Source organism: Terrapene carolina, unplaced genomic scaffold (assembly GCF_002925995.2).
Source record: "Terrapene carolina triunguis isolate 2854851 unplaced genomic scaffold, T_m_triunguis-2.0 Scaffold141, whole genome shotgun sequence".
Lineage (NCBI taxonomy): Eukaryota > Metazoa > Chordata > Testudines > Emydidae > Terrapene > Terrapene triunguis.
The window spans coordinates 232,479-245,804 of NW_020664492.1; the positions used below are offsets into that span (position 1 = coordinate 232,479).

Consider the following 13,326-nt stretch of genomic DNA (forward strand, 5'->3'; position numbering starts at 1 on the left):
GTACCCGCGACGGCAGAACGAAGCCCGGTGCCGTGATGCCGAGGTACCCCGGGGGGAGTCTCTGGCCCGGTGTCTGGTTGAGCGGGAGCTGGAGCGCCAACGATGATGTCTGTCGCGTCGAGATCGGCTCCGGTACCCACGCCTGACCGGGGAGCGTTCCCGGCGCTTCTCTCGGTGCCTGCGCTCGCTGGCGGGTGGCGTAGAGGGGGCCCGTGATTCCCATCTCGACGACGGGTCAGATGGTCCTGCCAGTGTTGACGATGGCCGGGAGTCCCCCGATGAGCGGTCGCTGTGCGTCAAGCGGTGCGGGGAGTGATCCCCGGAGCGGGAGCTGCGGCTCGCCAAACAGGTCTGACGGGCACCTAACGGGGCTTGCCTCGAGACCTGGGGCCCATACTCGGTTGTGAGCTCGGCACGGGCAAAGACAATGTCCTTTGCAGCCTGCATCGCCTCCGGCATCGACGGTATCCATACTGGGGATATCTGGGTCGACAGCACCGGGCTGCTCCGCTCCACGCGAGTCGGAGGTCTTAAGCCCAGGGGGGACCGAGGCTGCCCAGCACGGGACCAGCCTCCCCCTTGTCCTTATCGCGGCTTCGCTGCGAGGCCGGGCCCTTCCCTTGCTTCCTGGAGGGAGAGCGGCGCCGAGTGGTCAAAGGCGCCTCGCTACGTACCGACAACGCGGCGGCCGGTGCCGAGTCTGATCTGCGCACCGGCGTCGGTGTTAAAGCCGACTCCATTAGGAGAGCTCGAAGTCTGAAGTCCCTCTCTTTTTTGGTTCTTGGTTTGAACGACCTACAGATTTTGCAGCGGTCGCTAATATGAGTCTCACCCAGGCAGCGAAGACACTCAGTGTGAGGGTCGCTCCTGGGCATAGAGCGGCGACAGGAGTCGCACAACTTGAAGCCTGGGGCGCGGGGCATGCCCCGAGCCCAAGCTAACACTGAGAACGATCCAACGAACAGTACCACTAGGGAAGAAAGGCTGCAGCGGAGCTGGAGCGCAAAGTTCCGACTACCTTCACTGGCGGCAAGAAGGAACTGAGGGCGGGGGGAGCCCGTGGCTCCCTTTATAGCGCGATATACAGGCGCCACTCCAGGGGTCGCCACGGTGCTCCCCCAGTACGGGTACTGCTAAGGGAAAAACTTCTGGCACCAGTGCACGTGGCGAGCACGCACACCTACTGTGGAATACACAGGAGCAATCACTCGAAGAAGAACTGGGAGTTTGTAGCTCTATGCAGGCAAACCATCAATTAGAAGAAAGCTATGGGACATCTCCTATAGTTTACCAGGGTCACAAAGGTCTCCAGGAATACAATGTTCAATACAATGTTCAATCTCCCTTGGGAATGTGAAGCCCCTTCAGAGAAGTTTTTAGTTTGGAGTTATATTTTTTCAGCCTTGGCTGACAAAAGTGTGGACCTTGATTTTTCTAACGTGCACAAAGCTTACGTTTTTGCAGAATGAAAACGTTAAGAAAATGCCTCTTTTTGCTTTCCAGTGAATCTGGCAAAAATATTATACAAAATGTTGTCTTTATATATTAGACATTATTTACCCCTTCACCAGCCAATTAGCATCTCCAATTGACCAACCTTGTGATGCATTAACATTTGACAAATATCATTACAGTGTGCTAATCCGAACTCTACGGAAACTGGTTTCCTCTCTATGGAAATGTTTCATTTGAAACCTTTCACCAGAGAGTTCTCTGGTTCAATAATAATAAGAGCATATCCCATAAAAACTTTAGAGAATAAAAGTGTAACGATTTATTGTAAAATGATTCATGTAATCTGTGTTGTAATTTACAGATAAGAAAGTAGCCTGTTGTAAAATATACAGGCTAGAACTGCTCATACAGTCCCCAAGAAGACACACTTATCTGATATGACGTAATGCCAATGGTATGCATTTTATAATGTAAATGTGGTTCAAAGAAGATCTCAAATATATTTGTATTTAATTACACTGTCAGGCAAAACTGTAAAATCTGAGCATCAGACCTGCATATTAGCCGCAAGTGTAGGTTCCATTTGGTCCTGCACAGCAAAACAGCATTAATTATCTCTAACTATTATAATGGGCTAATTGGAATAAAGTTTTTGATAGAGATGGCATGCTCAGCTCCTGGAGTCACTCACCAGGAAAGAAATGCTGGCTTTTAGCTGTTCACAACCCATAGCAGAGACTAACCAGGAGTATACCATTAACTAAGCCTTGGCACTGAACAAAAGATAATTGTGGTGACATGAGGCATGTCTGAGTGGGAAGTGAGTACTGCAATAGGTAAAATAAGGCCTCCATTTATCATGAAGAAATATTTTCAACACAGGCCATTGTTACCCAGATAATGGATTTCATATCTGTCCAGGTGCACAGAAACTGGGAATATCTTAGCCGATAGAGGGGTAATACAAGAGGATAGCAGATCTAGAGAATAACTGTGTGGGGCTGGGAAAATCTCATTAAAAAAGTAAATAAAGCCTCATAGAGCTTCTTTGAATAATCTGATTGTATCTAGTAATAATTAAAGAGTCATAGACACATAGGCTACATAATTATGAAATATCAAGAACTGATTGATATGGGATAGATATTAGATACAGATGGACGCACTAACCCTTGTTGACATTTGCTTTCAGAATGACGTACATGATAACCTTTTGTGTAACTTCAGAAGCAAAATTAACATTGGATTCATCCTGTATAAATAGGTTCCTTTGTTTTTGCAGTTCAATCCATTCCTATATGATATACCCTGGAAATAATGTCATTTGATTGTCTGAAAATGTGAAGAATTGCTTGCTTTGAAGCTGCTTCATTTCCTTCTTATTTGATCCAATGCATCAACATTGGTTTTAATTCTCAGCCTAACAACTGAATTTAAAGAAACTGAATCTTCTGCCATCTGATTTTAATTAAAACATACTATATAAGAATATTGATGCTGCTATGGGGTTCTCTTTTTTAATGTGCTTATGACTATCCACTGCCTGATTTGTTTTGCAACAAATAAATTAGTTTCACATTTTTCCTGTGGAGCTAGATCCTGTCTGCCACTTCTGGATTCAGTAAACCCCTGGCTGGTATTTCTATTTGCATGGAAGAATGTTTTCCTTCTCTTAAATACCAGTAGTGATCAAGGTAGCCTATCTTGAAAATGACTGTTTTCATATGTAAGAGGTGACCTTACTCCTCCCCCCTGCTTTATGTAGGACATCACTCAGCCAGAATCCTTCTAGGCAATTACCATCTGTTTGGAAACACTTTTGAATAACTATTGTGCATTTAGTATTGCTCACATTCAAAATTATTGGGCCATTAGTTGTGGCACTGGAGGGTCACTACTTGAGGGGGGGGGCAGTATATTTGTATGATGCATTAGTTTATACTGATACCATGCACAATGTTGTGATCTGTATTAGTTAGAGTTTCCTGAAGGATGATTGCTTCATGCCATGTATATTGCATTGCTATAGTCCAGCCAGGAGGTGCTTTCCTCTGCCCACCATCATAACCTCTGTCTTGCCTGAGTTCAGTTTCATCCATGACCTGATCAAGCTCAGGGCCATCTTGGTTGTACTGGTATGGTTACATGTGGTGAAAGATAGGTAGCGCTGTGTGTCACCTGCATACTGCTGGCACTCAAGTCCATGTTATCTTTCCAGTTCACCTAGTGGCTGTATGTAGATGGTAAATAGAACTGGAGAGAGAATCAATGCTTGAGGCCCTCTACAAAGTGAGCGGGCTGGTGGGAAAGATGTCATTTTCCATCACGGTTCTCTGGATGCATCCTTCAAGGAAGGGCTCAAAATCATTTTAGTGCAATCACCTCTCTTAGGTAAGACAGGAGTATCTCATGGTTGAGAGTGCTGAATGCTGCAGAGAGGTCCATGAGGATGTATGTCCATCATCCACTGACATCAAGAGAGCTAAGAATTTTGGTTTTCTCCTGCTTTTGTGAGTCTAATGGTTTGAGAAAGAGTATACTGGCTAACAAAACTGGGCCTATATGGTTATATAATTGGAATGTATCACTGCTAGCCAAAGGCCTCACTTCATAATGCCCATTATATCCATTTTGTCTTCGAAAGCTCTCCCTGACTTTTAATATTTCCCAGCTTGAGGGACAGACCACCAGAGTGGTACAGAGGGGTGGCATGTATGGAGCACAGGCCAGGATCAGTGTCTGTGAGGAAAGCTAAAAGACCCAAGGTCACCCCAACAAACCCAGCAAAGAATGCCATTATATTTGCAGTTAAAGCAGCAAATGGCTCTCTTGAAAGCCACCTGCCCTCACTCCCTGTTCCCACTGTAGCCCCTAATGAAGGTGGCTGCAATAGCACTTTTCATGTCCAGGACTGCAGGCTCAAAGAACTACCTGCCAGCCCAAACATCTTTTCCCTGTTCTTTTCAGCCCAGCCTTGTGTAGCACAATGAATAGTTTCCACATCTTTGGTAAGTGGCGGCTGGAAATGGAGAGGAGGGCTACTGAAGTAATCAGCAGACAACAGGGCAAGCAGAAGAGTCAGCAAAATATGTATGAGAGAGAAAAAAAAACAAGGAAGAGAAATGGAACAGAGAGGAGGGAAGGAATTAGAAGAAAATGGATTAAAAAATGGAGTGATGTCAGCAATTGTTTGAGGGCATGGTATGAAGGAACATGATGGGTTCCAACTACTGCTGTCTATCTAGTGTCCTTTATACACCTTAGTATGAGACGGTGGATGAAGTAATATCTTTTACTGGACCAACTTCTGTTGGTGAAAGAGACAAGCTTTCAAGATACCCAGAGCTCTTCTTCAGGTCTGGGGATAGTATCTTGAAAGCTTGTCTCTTTCACCAACAGAAGTTGGTCCAGTAAAAGCTAGTAGCAATTAAATATTCTTGCATTATAATATATAACACAAAATACTTACTTGTGAGGATTGTCAGCAAAAAGAGGTACTCTGTATATGAGATCAGTCCTGAAATAAAATAGTACCAAAAATGAAATGGTGAATTTTAAAATCAGCATATTGATCTGAAATATTTGTAGACTTTTACAATCAAACTTTGTATATTTAAAACATTCAGTTTCATATTAATTGTATATTAAATAATACAACTTATTAGAAATAAATATTTTCTTTTGTCATTATTTGTTAAACAAAAATTTTGATTCTATTTTCAGTGCTCTGGAGGTGAACTTGTTTCTCGAGCATCTCTGTCATGTGGAAGTCTAATTGAGAGAGTTAGGTTTATTTGGTATTAATAAAAGACCTGAACTAAATGTTTGGATTTTCACTGAAAAATTTCAGTGTTTATATGAAAGACGAATAAATTAAATGTGCTTTGTCACATTTAGTACCTGGGAGGAGAACTACTCTACTGTTATTCTGAAGGATCAAAGTATTTCATCCTTTGGCAGCTTTGAAAAGGCGGAGAATAGCTTTCCTTTAATTCTCAAGGGGAATATGGCAACAAGCAAAGCTGCCAAGCTGCTAGATTGCACTGATAGTACTGCTGGGCCCTGTGCCAAAAAGAGGTTTTTTTTTTTTAATAGCAACATGTCCTTTCTACAAGGTGAAAGTGTTTTTCCCCGCCTTTTGAAGGAAAATTCCAGAGTTTTCCTTTGAAACACCGATTTAAATGAAAAGCCTGAACAAAGATGTGACAGTGTCAAATAGCAGCATACAAGCTAAAGACAGAGAATATATAAAGCTGGTGGTTAAACAACAGAATCCTACGCATCTGCCCTATGATAATGTTTTAAGAAAAACATTTAAAGGGCTTCTTATGAACAGCTTTAAAAAATACTTTTAACTTGTGAAGTAAACACTGTATAACGTAGAAGCTGTTTAAACAGGCATGTTTAAACTACACTCTATTAAAAGATAAACATAATTTTTACAATTTATATTTAGCTAATTGATAGATAAGGAATCCTCTTAAGCCTCAGTGATAAACAATAAACTTGATTAATCACTATGCTGAGCCAATAACATTTTTATTTGCTTTGAAATAATTTAATATTTTAAGTTTGTCATTTTATACCAACTCCAGAATTTAGAAATATTCATTGACTGAAAGCAGCACTGTCTGGAGAAATGAGCGCAGGGCCGGGACTCAGGAGAGTGAGTTCTAATCCTAAGTCTGCCCCGACACACTGTGTAGATTTGGCCAAGTCATTTCTCCTTTTCTCTCAGTTTCCCCACCTGTAAAAATAGGGATAAATGATTCTTAGCCATCTACCTAACAGCTGCATTGTGAGGATTAGTAAAGTTATATCTGTATGGTGCTATGACCATACAAACACTATTTAGATACTAAGTATTATTTATATTTCAAAAATTGTGTTTAAAACTTGAATGTACAATGTTGTATTAGTTCTTTAACATAAAAGGCATAAATTATTTGTATTTATTATTTGTACGGTGGTGGTGCCTAGGAGCCCTGGTCGTGGACCAGGACCCCATTGTGCTAGGCGCTGTACAAACACAGAAGCAAAAAGTGATGTCCCTACATTTTATAGTGTTGGAGCCCCGCAGAAACGATCTGAAGTTGATCGTGTGTGAAACAGTCTCCAAAATCTAGCTTGTGTGTGATGTCACCATAAAACAAAGCACCCACAGTCAAAACCTAACCAATATTTTATTAGTAAATTTTATCCAGTTGAAAATCTGTGCAACGGCAATTATGAGACTTCACACATTAGTAATAAATACACATATTGTATCAACAAAAAAACACGGGTAATTCAGATTTTATATGCCAAACTGTAAACTACATAGCAAGGCACGTCCAAAGCACACATGTAGTTAATCAAAAAACCCACTGGTGACCTAACAACATTAGTATTCTCTTCAAACTTCAGTAAAGCATTTAAGATTCCAAAAGAGTATTTTACACTGGTCTCAAACTTTACTCAGGTGTTGAGTTTAGAGTATGCAAATTTGGAATGGTATCAGGTGATTTTTTCTATGGTATAGGATTACCGATTTCTATCCTAGAGCAGGATTATGAACAAAGGTGCACAATGAGACATTTTTTGTCTGCTTAATGTCAGAGCGCTAATAGGGAGAATTAGTTAATTAGCAATTGCTCATGGACCTCTGTGGCATGCGAGTTTATCCTTAATTGGCTGAATTTTCAAAAGCCAAGGGTTTGAGTCACCATTGCGTTACTGCAGTTTCAAGTTGGTGTAACTCTACAGAAACTAAACGGATGGAGTTATGCTGCTATAAAGGGGAGTGATGCAATGAGGACTCAAACCCCAAATTTTTATATCTGAACCCACAATTTTGCCCATGGAAAAGCTTGCAATTTGAGCACAAACAGCAATTGCTTTGCATTCACCAATCATATGGCCGGGCACCAAATGCAAACAAGTGTTGTCATAAATATACAGACCAAAGTACTAAGTACCAAATATACAGATCCAAATTACTATGGAATTTAAAAAAACACAACTATTAAAACAACCAGCTAAAAAGATCAAAAGCCCCATGGCTGAACCTTATTTTATGTTAATCAATTTAAATTATTCATGAAAAGCTGAGAGAATGGGGGAACTCTCCTATTTGGTTTTAATTTATCATTATATTTTCTTCATGTTTAGACAGACCTTTGCCTCCCCAATCTATTTAATTTAATTACCCAGTCAATTTGTAATTGCCCATGACATCTTCCATTCTGTTAAATACGGTCTTGAAGAGATTTAAGCTCATACCTAGTTCTTTGAAATGTAACTCATATTCCTATACTATACTGAGTAACAGGGCTTATGACAATGCTACCAGCAGATACTGAAATCAGTTCTTTTTCTCACGGCTCCAATAAAAGTACCCATTTTTTCTCCCTCCATTGAGCGTTTCTTTCCCCAGAGATATCATCTGTGCAGGATCCTAATTCCAGGGTCCTTATTTTGCTGCCTTGCCCCTAGTTTGCTGCCTTGCCCCCACCCAGAGGGTGTGATAGCTATAGGCATCCATGTAGGGCAGCAGCTGCCTAGACGCAGCAGATTTCTGGAAGAAGCAGTGCCACAGATCAGTCTAGGCGATGTGAATTGCAGAACACTCCAATCTGTACTGCTTTAACTGCCCCATGTAGACCTTGCTGGTGTAAACTAAAAAGTATTTAGTGCATACTGATATAGTCCTGTACATCAATGCAAACTAGGTGCTTTTAATTCGCACCAGCAGGGTCTACACGGGGCAGTTGGAGTACTCTGCAATTTACACCCCGGTAGACTGGTCTGCGGCACCACTTCTCTGAGAAACCTGCAGATCCTAAGCAGCAGTTGCCTAGTTTGCCTATAGCTACAGTGGCTCTTAGGGGTGAGTATGGGGCAGCCCCAGTGTAGATCCTGCTGGTGCAAGTGGGTGATGGAGGCTTGCATCTCAGGCTGACGAAAGGTGGGAGTTGACATCTCATGCTAAATGAGAGCTTAAAGGCAGGGTGGGGATAAGCCATGAAGAGCCTTCAAAGTGAAGACAAATAGCTTATGTTTGATTGCAATGGAGGAGGAGCCAGTAAAGAGAAACAAAGGAAGGGGTGACATGGTCAAAGCACTGAGCTAGGAAAATGATCTTTGCAGCAGCATTTTGAATGGATACAGGCAGGGCAAACTTGCATTTGTCAAGGTCAAGGGAAAAGGATGTTGTAGTAATCAAGATACCAGATGAGGAGAGCCTGGACTAGAGTTTTAGCTGTATGGGTGGATAAAAGGGTCAGATCTTAGAGGTTATGCAGAAAGAATTGGTTAGGCTCAGACTCAGCCTGAATGATGTGAGGATCTATAGAGAGGGCTGAGACAAAGATGATACCCAAGTTATGGACTTAAGTGACAGGGGGTATGGTGGTGTTGTTCACTAGTGACTGAGAATGAAGGAGGGAGGAATTGCAGAGGAGAGAAGATTAGGAGTTCTGCTTTTACCATGTTGACTCTGTGAGCAGTCAGCATAGTAAAATAGGTCAAAAAAAAAAAAGATAAAAATAGCAACAAGGTGTAAAATATTTCTGATTGTTTTTCCACACCAACCTCAGTGACTTTAAACAAAGCCATGATATGTTTGATATTCTGTCTATGACTGATTATACTGAAGTCAACATATACCTGGCTGACTCGAAGCAGATTTTTACCATGGAATCATTTCCATGAGAATTCATCTCACAATACTATTACTTCACTTTTATTACTTTTATACAGATTTGACCACTTTACCTGATGCACAAACTGAACTGAGTTCTTCTTTGTGAAACTTTTTATTCTGAAGAGATCATTGACATTTATTCATTTTCAAGTTTACATTTAATAGGTGCAGTAGACAAGGTTTTTTAAAAACAATTTGTAAATACTATTAGTATATATGTAGACCCCATCAGAATTAAAGGATAAATGCTGCACGCATTACTTAATGCTTATGCCTCAGCCAATTACAACCAGATTCCTTTATTTTGGATTAGCAAGCATGTTGTATATTCCTGGTATTAAAAAAAAAAAATCTCCACAGTCAAACTGCTAAGATTATAAAATAATAAGTGTTGCTAATAAATAAAATATTCTTAGTAAAATATAAACAGAAATATATCCACAAGAACGTGAAGTTAATTTTAAAACTGTCCACTAGAAGGCAGAATCTCCTAGCTTTCTATTCTGCAATCTGAACCAATGACAGTTTTACTGAATATTTAAATAACCATTTGATGGTAGAAATAAGCAACCTAAATTGTGCCTTCAAACAGTTGTAGATTATTAGTTCCGGGCACTCGTCAAAGTAGTATTTTGCATTTTTATTTAAAAAAAATATTTATAGCTTTATAAATGTGAAACTGAAACTGAATTCAAAGTGTTAGGTCAGTAAGGAGGTTTGGTGGACCAAATACTGAGCATGCTTCTATGGCAGCGGTTCCCAAACTGTGGGTTGTGACTCAAAATGGGGTCACACTATCAGCAGATGGGGTCGCAGCGATCCCTTCTGTGTGGAGGACACCATTTTGCTCCACAACATGACTTCATATGTACAATGCACACGAGGTCACGACGCATAGAGGATACCATTTTGCATTACAAACTGGCATTCTCTGCACAGCATGACCTCGCTTGCACCATATGTACAAGGTCACACTGGGCAGAGGACATCCTCCCTGCGGTGTAAGCTCACATGTAGGGTACATGCAAGGCCACACACACTGTGCGGAGGATGATATTTTGCTCTTCAAAATGGCATTTGCCATGCTGTCTTGGGTCCTGGCAGGAAAGACTTCATTCAAATGGAGTCATGCTGGCAGAAAGTTTGGGAACCCCTGTTCAATGGCCCTGATAGGATCTAAAGCTGTAGAAATACTTTCCCAATGTGCTGATAGCCAGACCAGCAGTAAACCCATTCCAGGGCAACTCCCAGCTACCACCAATAAAGCCCTCAAGGGAGTGAGAGTGGGGAGAGAAGATCTTGGAATGAAAGAGTGGGGATCTTCAGAGCCATATCTAGAATGGCCCAGGGTAAATCAGATGGATGCATGGATCAGATCTAGCTTAGTAAGGCTTTTGAGACAGTATAACATAACATAAGCAAATTAGGGAAAAGTGGTCGGATTAAATTACTTTAAAGTGTGTGCATAACTGGTTGAAAGATGATACTCAAAGAGTAGTTATCAATCGTTCACTGTCCTGGGTCTTATACGATTCAATATTTGCATTAATGACTTGGACAAAGGAGTGGAAAGTATGTTTATAAAATTTGTGGATGACACCAAGTGGGGAGGGGTTGCAAACACTTTGGCGGACAGGATTAGAATTCAAATAACCCTGACAAACTGGAGAATTAGTCTGAATTCAACAAGATAAAATTCAATAAAGACAAGTGCAAAATACTATATTTAGCAATGAAAAATCAAATGCACAACTAGAAAATAACTGGGAATAACTGATTACGTGGTAGTACTGTTGAAAAAGATCTCGGGGTTATAGTGGATCACAAACTGAAAATGGGCTAACAATGTGATGTGGTGGCAAAAAAGGCTAATATTCTGGGGAGTATTAACAGGAGTATCATATATAAGACATGGGAGGTAAACTGTCCCATTCTACTCGGCACTGGAGAGACCTCAGCTGGAGTACTGTGTCTGGTTTAAGAAAGATGCGGTCAAATAGAGAATCCAAAGGAGAGCAACAAAAATAATGAAAGATTTAGAAAATCAGTTAAAAATTCTGGACATGTTTAGTCTTGAGAAAAAAAAGACTGAGTGGGGACAGATGATATAAAGAAGATGATGATCAACTATTCTCAAAGTCCACTGAAGGTAGGAAAAGAAGCAATCTGCAGCAAGGGAGATACAAGAAAAAACTTAACTATAAGGATAGTTAAGCTCTGGAATATGCTTTCAAGAAAGGTTGTGGAATCTCCATCATTGGAGGTTTTTTAAGAACAGGTTGGAGAAATATCTGTCAGGGATGGTCTAGGTTTACTTGGTCCTGCCTCATTGCAGGAAGCTGGAGTAGAAGACCTCTAGCGGTACCTTCCAGCCCTACATTTCTATGATTCTATAATTCCACACCAATGTCTGCACTTCAGCTAAAACTTCTGTGGTGAGTCTTACTGAAGCAATTTGAGAGTATAGAGAAATATGGGCATATCATCCAATAAAAGATGTAGGGCATCTGTGCACCATCTATATCTGCATGGCCCAGAATTGGCAAAGGAGCCAGGGACAATGTGACCAGCGAGAGAGCACTGGATGCCGGTAGTTGGGTTACAGCAGCTGGAGAGGATGCAACTCCTGAGGTACTGTGCCACAGAGGAATGACTAGTGGTGCTGGCTTGACCTCCTCTGCACTGGGAACCAGGGGACAGCGAGGGCTTGTGGATGCCAAGGACTCACTTCAGCTGAAAGGGAGCGTTGTTGGCTTCCCAGCAAGAGACACCAGCCCTTCATATCAAGCTCCAACTCTACCATCCAGATAGGGCCTGTGCAGAGACTGTGGGTTGCTCTCTCAGAGCAACTTAGTTTGTGGGTGTTTGTTGCTGATGGATTAGTTAATTACTCCCTTATTTGGCATTCTCGATTTCTTTGCCTGTTCCCTTCCCTTTACTCCTAAAAAAGGCAGGGAAAAATTAAAAGAAAGTGTTGTTAATCTTTATTTGCTGGTCCTGGATTCCCGGTTATAAAAATGTAATATCCTAGAGGCTGGAGTAACTGTTCCTAGTTTATACTCCCAGCCTCTAAGTGGAGGGGCTACACAAGAATCCAGGGCCTGCTGGTCCTAAGGGGATGGGGGGAAAGAGTGGGTGTCACTGAGGCCCTGTCTAAACAGGAAAGAATAATGGATTCAACCACGCTTGGAAATCAGGGATGCCCCAGAACAGGGGGGTACATTGTCAAGTACAATTTTTATCCAAGGTTTCTTTTCTACAAATTTTAAGTGCATCTAAATTACACAAAATCTATCTAACAACCTGTTGGGGTTAAACAAACAAAAGCCTACTTTGGGCTACAACCCACCCTTCTAGTAACTGGCTGTTGAGCTCTGCCTCCTCCATAGGCAGTGTCAGCTAGGTGTTTTTACAGAATTTCCTGGTGTTCTAGGAATGCCTGAATGGGTCTTCAGTTCCCAGCCCTGCCTCCTTGTCTTGAAAAGCTGAGAGAGATCTCAGCAGGGAGTTAACTTCTTGCTAGCTGGAAATCAAGTTGGGCTTGTAGAACCTTCTTTAAAATATATTCACGTAAATAATTAGGTCCAAAAATGTAAGATGTACTTTCAGTACCAAAGTGTGTTACCTTTATCGCCGAGGTCTCTAAAAAAGGTTGGTCCTGGCTTAGCCTTTGTAACATTTACCGATGCAGCCTCTACCTCCTTTAAACACACAAATAAAAAAAAAAAAATCAGTTGTGAAATAGAGTTTTAGTAACAGAAGGAATGAGAGTTCCTTTTGAGAACAGAACATTTTGCTTACCTTTTTTGTCAGTTTCTTGGCCAATGCTGTACCTGTAATAATAATAAAAAAAATCATCATTCAGTAACAAACTCTGACTTGAAACTTTGATCTGTAGCATTTCTTCAGATTTTTATGAGAAAATGGTAAGTAATATGAAACAGAATATTTTGTAGCCGGCAGTTTGTTTCTAATTCCCTCAATGATCAGGCAAGGACAATGTTCAAAAATAGTATGAATAACCTGTTCAAATGTTCTTGCAACCCAGATGAAACCACAAACTGCTTCAGGTATTTATTACTTGCTCAGCAGTGTGCTTTTGCGTACACTGTGCTATATATCCTGAAACTATTCAGACACATATACACACATAATATATGTTGAAACAGAGTCAAGCACTCAAAAGT

General features: G+C 41.2%; 1 protein-coding gene across 1 annotated transcript in view; it reads right to left on the minus strand.

Moving 5' to 3' along the window:
• The window catches only part of LOC112118329 (calcium uptake protein 2, mitochondrial), a 254,334-nt gene that overhangs the window by 50,815 nt on the left and 190,193 nt on the right, over nt 1-13,326 (minus strand). Inside the window, exons 3-5 of the mRNA XM_026653578.1 lie at nt 12,941-12,972; nt 12,765-12,840; nt 4,925-4,972 (exon numbers count right to left, since the gene is read on the minus strand). Of these exons, the coding sequence (XP_026509363.1) occupies nt 4,925-4,972; nt 12,765-12,840; nt 12,941-12,972 (156 nt within the window). The remainder of the gene's footprint in view (nt 1-4,924; nt 4,973-12,764; nt 12,841-12,940; nt 12,973-13,326) is intronic.